Source organism: Fukomys damarensis, unplaced genomic scaffold (genome assembly GCF_012274545.1).
Source record: "Fukomys damarensis isolate Sample0158 unplaced genomic scaffold, DMR_v1.0_HiC HiC_scaffold_9, whole genome shotgun sequence".
Taxonomy (NCBI): Eukaryota; Metazoa; Chordata; class Mammalia; order Rodentia; family Bathyergidae; genus Fukomys; species Fukomys damarensis.
Genome location: NW_022900921.1, coordinates 29,250,452 through 29,258,068, shown reverse-complemented (window position 1 = coordinate 29,258,068; position 7,617 = coordinate 29,250,452). Strand labels below are relative to the sequence as shown.

Sequence of the window (7,617 nt, the reverse complement as noted above, 5' to 3'; positions counted from 1 at the left end):
TGCTGCCCTCACAGCTATCTTTGTCTCAGAAAGATGGCTTAGGATGTTACTGGACTTGTGGAAATGTTGTGTGGACCATGATCCTAAGTATGAAGTTTAATGTCAGTGTAACAAGGTTTCTTAGTCCTGTGGCTTCCAGTCATAGAGACTTGACCTGTTGGGACTGAAGGAACCCACACATATGGATTCTGATCCCAGTGTAGAGGAATCTTTGCATTTGTTCAGTGATCTAAGCATAGATATTCCAAAGTGAAGGCATCGAAGTGGACTTCAGAATAGGCTGAGGCCCCTCACATCTCTCTCCCACCACTGTGTACTGGCTCTTTGAAGCACTCATTCTGATTATCATTTGAATGACTACAGGGTTATGTATCTCTAGTTCACGAGGGCAGGGCCCACATCTGCTTAGTATAGTGCCTGAAGGATGTGCTGTAAGGATGTAGCAGCAGTACTCAAGGACTCAGATGGAGTGGCAGAGGGCAGAGAACAAGTGTGAAGGATAAAGGATGTTCTGGCAAAAGGGAACAGTCACTACAAAGACAAGGAGAAAAGGAGTAGAAGCGCATCTGGGGGCAAACCCCTTCAGCCCTGTGTCCAATTTTAGTCCACAGTAGCACAAGGCAAAGTTGGGATGTGTGCCAGACCTAGATTTCTGAGGCACGGGATGGTGGTCAAGGGTCCTGATTTTATCTTGGGACTTGTGTCAGCCCTGGAGAGCTTTTGGGGCTGGTGCCAGAGCATATTCCCAAGTATATGCACAAAGATTGCCCTGCCAAAATGGTAGAAGGTGTACGTCAGGAGTGTCTTAGTTACTTTTCTCTCATTGCTGAGACAAAGTTTTGCTGACACCAAAGTTAAAGGGGGTGGGGCTTATTTATTTAGCTCAGTTTGTAGAGATTTCAATCCATAATTGGCTGGTTCCAAGGCAGGGTAGCTTGGCAGAAAAGAACAGTTCATGGGTGCCCACAAGGTAGCAAAAGCAACAAGGGGCCTTGACAGCATCTTTCTGCCCCTTTTATCCAGACTCTTTAGGGCAGGTAGCACTCACCCTTAATCCTAGTATGCTTTAACCTAGCACTGCACCATGAATCAATCACAGTGCCACCCTGTAGATCCAGTCACCTCTGAAAAATCCCCACCTATGACTGCATGAGGCTGTGGGGGCACATCTAGACACAAGCAGTAACAAGAGTGAGGCAAGGGGAGACGATCTTTTCAGGAAATACCTGTGACCACTTGGTTTAGATACTGATTAGCTGGACCCAGTCATGTGGAGAGGTTGAAGAGGGCATCCTCTGGACTTGGGCTGTCAGGATAGGATGAGGGAGGATCAGGAAGGGAAAAGCCCCTTCCCTTCTCTAAAGACAGGCCCACTCGGCAGGCTGATTGTGCTCAGAGGGCCTCTTCTAACCTTACTACACACAACTTTAATTCCTGCATGCTGCTTATGCCTTTCAAAGATCAGGGGTGTAAAGTAGAGACATTGCTTTCTATCAGAAGGTATGTGGTTTTACAAGCAATGTAATTTTCTTTTATTTTTTTCCTGTAAAATTAACCTCAGTTTCAAGTATATGAAAATGCAATTATTGAACAAGTGGGTAGAACATAACCAAGAAATCCTATTCTCTTTTACATCATGAGGCATACAGGACGCTTGGGAGCAGTCATTGTCAGTTTTAACATCTAAGTGGAAGTGGCCAATAAAATTGATGTCATGATATAAAATTTTCAAAGCCACACCTTTCTTTTCCTTTGCAGTGGAGTGTATAACTGGGCTCAAAGGCTCAGCAGCTACACATAGTAGTATCTGCTGGCTGGACTTGTCCTGTTAGGGGACATGCGTGTACTAGAGAAGGGATGCACTGTCCTCAGTAATCCTGACGAGTGTGTTTCTTGTCTTTACAGTGTGCTCACTGATCTGCTTCTAGGGCCACCAACATGTCGAGCCGTGGTGGGAAGAAGAAGTCCACCAAGACTTCCCGGTCTGCCAAGGCAGGAGTCATCTTCCCTGTGGGGCGGATGCTGAGGTACATCAAGAAAGGCCACCCCAAGTACAGGATTGGAGTCGGGGCACCTGTGTACATGGCTGCTGTCCTGGAATACCTGACAGGTGAGTGTATGTGAGTCAGCCACAGATGTCAGGGGCTCAGATGTGGCAGTTCTGGTAACTTTCCAATGACTGATAGGACCTTTCCTGTTTGTTTTCTTTTAAAGCATTTCAAACCTATGGAAAAATTACAAGAAGAACACTATGGTCGTTTTCACTTAGATTCAATTTAACATTTTGCCCCATTTGCTCACTTGGGTGTGTGTGTTTGTGTGTGCGTGTACATGTACATGGCATGCAGATACATGTAGATGCTTTTATATTTATTTTTGACTTTGAATGTTTTTGTTTTTCTTTCTCTCAGATCTGTTGCAGGATTGTATGCTGGATTTGGCCACATTTGGCCAATCTTATTTAATATTGAATATTCTCCAGTTTTTGGAAATTTTGTTTTAAATCTTCCCCAACATTGACTATTTTTTGCAGGGGGGATCAAACTCAGGACCTTGCACTTGTGAGGCAGGCACGGCGCTACTAAGCTAAATCCCCAGCCCAACATTAACATTTTTGAAGAGCCTAGGCCACTTGTTTGGCTCAATGTCCTTTAACTTGGGCTGGTCTCATGATTAAGATTCATCTTGCACTTAGGCAGGAGAAGAACTAGTATTGAGTCCTTCTCTGTGTGTCATATCAGGAGACATCTGATGTAGGCCTCTTCCCATCACTGATGATGTTTAGTGTATTCTTTCAGGTGGCATCTGTTGGATTTCTGTGCATCTTGTGTCAAGTCTTTTACCCAGTGGCTTTAGCATCCCATGATGATCTTACTTGAATCTATTATTATCACTGTGGTTTTGAAGTAGACATTTTCCCATTTCTTTCATTTCTGTATTTCTTAGATGGCATTCTCCTGTAAATAAGAGCTTTTCCTCTACCTTTCCCTTCTTTTTATTTTTTTGTACTATCAGTGTTGGCTCGTGGATTTTTTGATTTAGTGGGTTATATCCATTTCTGTCATTTTTATGTTCAAATTAGCTCAGACTTAAGCTTTTTCAAATGTCTTTCTTTCTGTATCTCCATCAGTTTCTGTACCTTTCTTTGCTTTGCTTTCCAACACAATAAGATTTCACTTTGGACTTCCCTTGCCCCAGTTTTGTAGTCAACTATCTCTCCAGGGAGTTCCTGGTCATTTTCACAGATATAATCTTGTTTCTAGCTCCATAAAAATTTTGGAGTACGCCACCTGCCTTGCAAGCACAAGGACCTGAGTTTGATCCCCGGTATCCTCCCCCGCAACTTGGAAAGTAGCTGAAAAGGGGAAGATGCTTCCCTTATTTTTAGGGAGAAGAAAACTAGGCCTCAAAGCATAAAAGGACTTGCCTAGGACTTTAAAAGGTTGAGAAGACTTGATTCTCTTGTCCTTTTGTAATGCTTTTGCCACTACTGCTTGATACCTGATTGGGTAGGTTTGTATGTTTCAGGAAGCACCCTTGATTCTTGCAGCCAGAAAAAGATTCAGCAAGATAGGATTCTTCTTCAAGAGTAGAAGCCAGACTGCAAAAGAGCTGAACTGCTCCCGGCTCTCTTGATAGAGCAAAGGCCGTGCTCTCCCCCAGAGCAAACCCAATCACAAGGCAAGAACCCACACTTGCCCCTGTCCCAGCTATCATGGTGTGTGGTACTGGCCACAGAGGATAGTGGGAATGGTCATGGAAGCCAGTCACTGCAGCTGGAAGAACAGCTCAAAGTGATTGCTTGTTCTGGCATGTTAAAGAGTATTATGTGTAGAATATACTTTTTAAATTTTATAAAGTTCTTCCAGCAGGACTGTAGTTAGCTAAATCTGAGCCATTTCCTTGTTCTGTGCACAGCAATAGGTTATTGGCATGATTGTTTCCTGGTGCCTGTCCCCCCACACAGTACCTGGCCCAAGTGACCTCAGGGAATGTACTGAGTGGTCAAGTGCCGTGCTCTCACTCCTGTGGTCACTTGGACAGTTTCCTGATAGGAGAGAAGCTAAGTCCTCAGGCCATGTGTGGTGAGAATGCCTCTTAGAACCATGTTGCACACTCACAGTTCTTGCAAGGTGATCACACTTAGCCCATTAAGCCAGGATGTAGGATCATATAGATATTTGGAAGGTCTAGGCATCTGTTCACTGTGAACATTGTTTTAGACACCTGAGTGAGAAAGAAAGCCTTCTTTCTACTTTGTTCTTTGTTATTTTTTTTTTCCAGAGACATTTTTTTATTCATTCCCCACTCATATTGAGCACCTGCTGTCTTCCAGGGACTATGCTAACCTCTGTGTGAAGGTACAGGAATGACTAGGAAAGAACATAGAGCTCAAAGCCTAGTCTGGGAGAAAGACAACCAGCCATCCTAGGTGGGTACAGACCTGGGCTTGGGTGGGCAAATAAACAAGCCAAAGGAGTACCCAGACAAGCCAGGGGCCTGAAGATCAGCTGCCAGGGAAAGCTTCTCTGTGAGATACATTAGCTGAGGCAAGGGGAAGGACATGGGGCCAGTTGGCCCTGTGAGGGCTGGAGAGGGACTCGGTCATCCACTACCATATACTTGAGGCATCTGAAGAAGCTACAGAAAGAGGGAGACATAGGAGGCCTGGCTCTCTAGCAGTGTAGAGTCTAGTTAAGAGTGTGACCCAGACTTTGTGCCCTAACAAAGGCAGGTGTCTGAGAGACATCTCACCCATTCAGTGGGTCCTCACTGGTGCACAGATTGCACCAGGCAAATTTCCACCTCCAAAGAGCTTCTTGTTGGGTGACAGGTACAGGTTAAAAATAGGCTATGATGAGACAGGACTACGTGTGCTATGAAATGGGAAATGGGACTATAAGTGAATATCAGAAAGTACTTTCTAGAGGATGCTTGTCACTAGAGCTCTCTTTTTGTCTAGCTGCCCAAAGGCCCTACAAAGGGATTGTTTTCTTCTCTGCACAGTGCAGGTAGCGTAAACAATTGCAGGCATGGTGATATGAGTGGGCCACATGGCTGCGCATTGGAAATAGTGAGGCCAACCTCCTACCTTCAGAAGGCTCCAGCAAAGGAATGGAAAGAGGCCTGGTGGCTCAGGAGTTACTAACAGGATTGCTGAGCTATAGAGCCACCTTCTAAATCAGAGAGCTGACATCTACTTGGTCACCAGCCCTGGGAGGCTACTTGGGGTTTTCCTGTGTTCTAAAGTTGGGAAGTTAAGAGGGTAGACCTTAGTGACAGAACTGTCATTTTTTACATATGGTCTTGGGAAAGTCACCTCTGCTGTGGTTTTATCATCTGCAAAATGAATATCATACCACTACTCCTGGTGGTTGTCATGAGGCTGAAGTGAGAGCTGAATGTGAAGTCCTTATCAAGCCTGCATATTGTGTGTGTTCACATACTAACAGGGTTAAAGCAAAGGATTGCAGAAGTCCCTAGTGATCCTTTTCTAACTGCCAGGTTGACTGGGCTGCCCATTTCTTTTGGACATGGTGATAGGAGCTGTTGTTGACCACTTGGACCTGTTGTCCTTTCAGCTGTCCAAACCTATCATGCCTCCCCAGGTACCCGTAGAATGTCTTGGTCACTCCATACCTATTCCTTCTGGAATAGCCATTGGACCTTTTCTCCTAAAGCCTACATCACACCAACCTCTCAAAACTTCCTCTGGCCTCTTCTGTCACATTCATGGAAACTGTGAAGAATTTTCCAGGTTTTCCAGGAGCTTGAGTATGCCTGGCTGCAGACCTGTGTTACTTGAGTATTGAGCATATGGGCTGGTCACAGCCCTGCAGGCCAGGGGCCACGGGAGCTCAGCTATGTGGTCCACTGGAAGAACATATTCTTGGGGGCCAAAGGCTACACAAGTGTTCCTCCTTATCCTTCTCAGGGAAAGGTATGGAGAGGATGTGGCAGCCTTGCATCTTGCTCTACAATTTGAAGCTGGCATCTGATTTCTCCTCTTGGGTGTGGAGCCCAGGCATCTGCCAAATTTGCAAGGAAAAGGCAACATCTGGAAGAAGCATGGTCGGGCAATCAGACTCCTTTCCCAGTTCTCTGGGCACCCAGCACCAAGCCCTGCCCAGAGCTCTAGCTGAGCAATATGTTGCTATCCATCTCCTCAGTGACCAGCACTGTCTGGGCCTTAGTCTATTCTCCTGCCCACTGACCCTTTACTTTTCAGCCTAAAGGATCATAGCAGACCCCTCATAGCATCTTAGGGATGCTGTGGGGACTGCTATATGTAACATTCATAGTAAACCCTCAGTAAATGACCAAGGCCTTGGAGAATAGCTTCTGCCTAGCCATCATCTCTGCCTCAGGATATTGTGCACTTTTTTGATTAATGATATTTTAAGGAAACAGGACTATAATTCAGTCCAAGAAAGCCTTGATGCCTTTCCTCTGAGCCTAACGTAGTGCTGATAATGCTAAATTGTTAGGAAAGTGACATCAGAAACACATGCTGAGACATTTACCCCTGTGGAATTTGCATTAATGTTTGGGACTTGTATACCTACAAATCAGGAAGGAGACAAGACAGAGTGAAAGGATAAGTTAGTACCTGAGATCCACAGTGTAGGGGCAAAAGAACAGTTTGTGGAAGAACAAAGAAAATATGCCTGTGATTTCATGGACTTAAATTACCAATTCAATTCCATCTGGGTCGAGATCATTTAAACTGCATTCAGGAAAACACAGGTGTTTGGTGACATTTAAGTAGTATTCCACTAAAAACTGTTCTATGACTGAAATCGGGATGATTAGAGTCTCTCTTTTGAGATAAATATATGAATAGCTTTGATGAGTTCCTTAGCAGAGGAACTTGTTTTAGTTTGGGGACCACTATGTTAAACAGCTTTCTGTATTGAAAGACTTTATCAGAGCCTTTAACATATTGTGGATCCCCAAGGGAAGGAAGTGTGAGATGGCTGTGGCTTCTTTTTACCACAGAAGGCCTTTAAAAAAACATCTCTATAAACACTTTGCATGTTACAGGGTAGGGGACACTGCTGCAGGATAAGCCTATGAGAGATGGCACTCTGAGGAGGATTAAATGAAACAAAATAGAGTTGCTTAAAGAATGATCTTAGGTCTGTTTTGTCATGACATTGGCTCACAAAGTTTAACTGGTAGTAAGGATGATCTAGAGCTCCCTCATCCATACTGGGTCCAGCATATAAAAGGTCCTGGAATACTTAAGTGAGACAGTCACCTAGGGAAGCTATACCTGGAAGTTGAGTTTCTCATGTTCTAACTTGGGAAGAGGTCCAGTGCTAAACACTGAGATTCAACACAAGAGTTCCTGCCTTTAAGGAGCTGACCCTGAGAGGAAGAGCCTTTGGAGCCATTTGACCCCACCACCAAGAGAACAGCTCTGCTTCTTTCATGATTCATACCCTTTTTATTTCATTTTCTTTTTCTTTTTTGGTACCGGGGATCGAAATCGGGTCCTTTTGTTTGCGAGGTAGGTGCCAGAGCTAAATACCTGGCCCTGTACCCTTTTTCTTTTTTGCCCAGAAACCTTGTTATGTAATCTGATCATATACCTTTTTTTTTTTTTTTTTTTTT

The 7,617-nt window shown here is 44.4% G+C and overlaps 1 protein-coding gene across 4 annotated transcripts in view; it reads left to right on the top strand.

The window, feature by feature from the left end:
- Window positions 1–1,905: 1,905 nt before the first annotated feature.
- Window positions 1,906–7,617, top strand: part of LOC104855290 (core histone macro-H2A.1) — a 59,543-nt gene continuing 53,831 nt past the window's right edge. For all 4 annotated transcript variants that reach the window (XM_010614087.1, XM_010614085.1, XM_010614086.1 and 1 more), the window contains exon 1: window positions 1,906–2,110. In XM_010614087.1, the coding sequence (XP_010612389.1) occupies window positions 1,939–2,110 (172 nt within the window). In that variant the 5' untranslated portion in view covers window positions 1,906–1,938. The remainder of the gene's footprint in view (window positions 2,111–7,617) is intronic.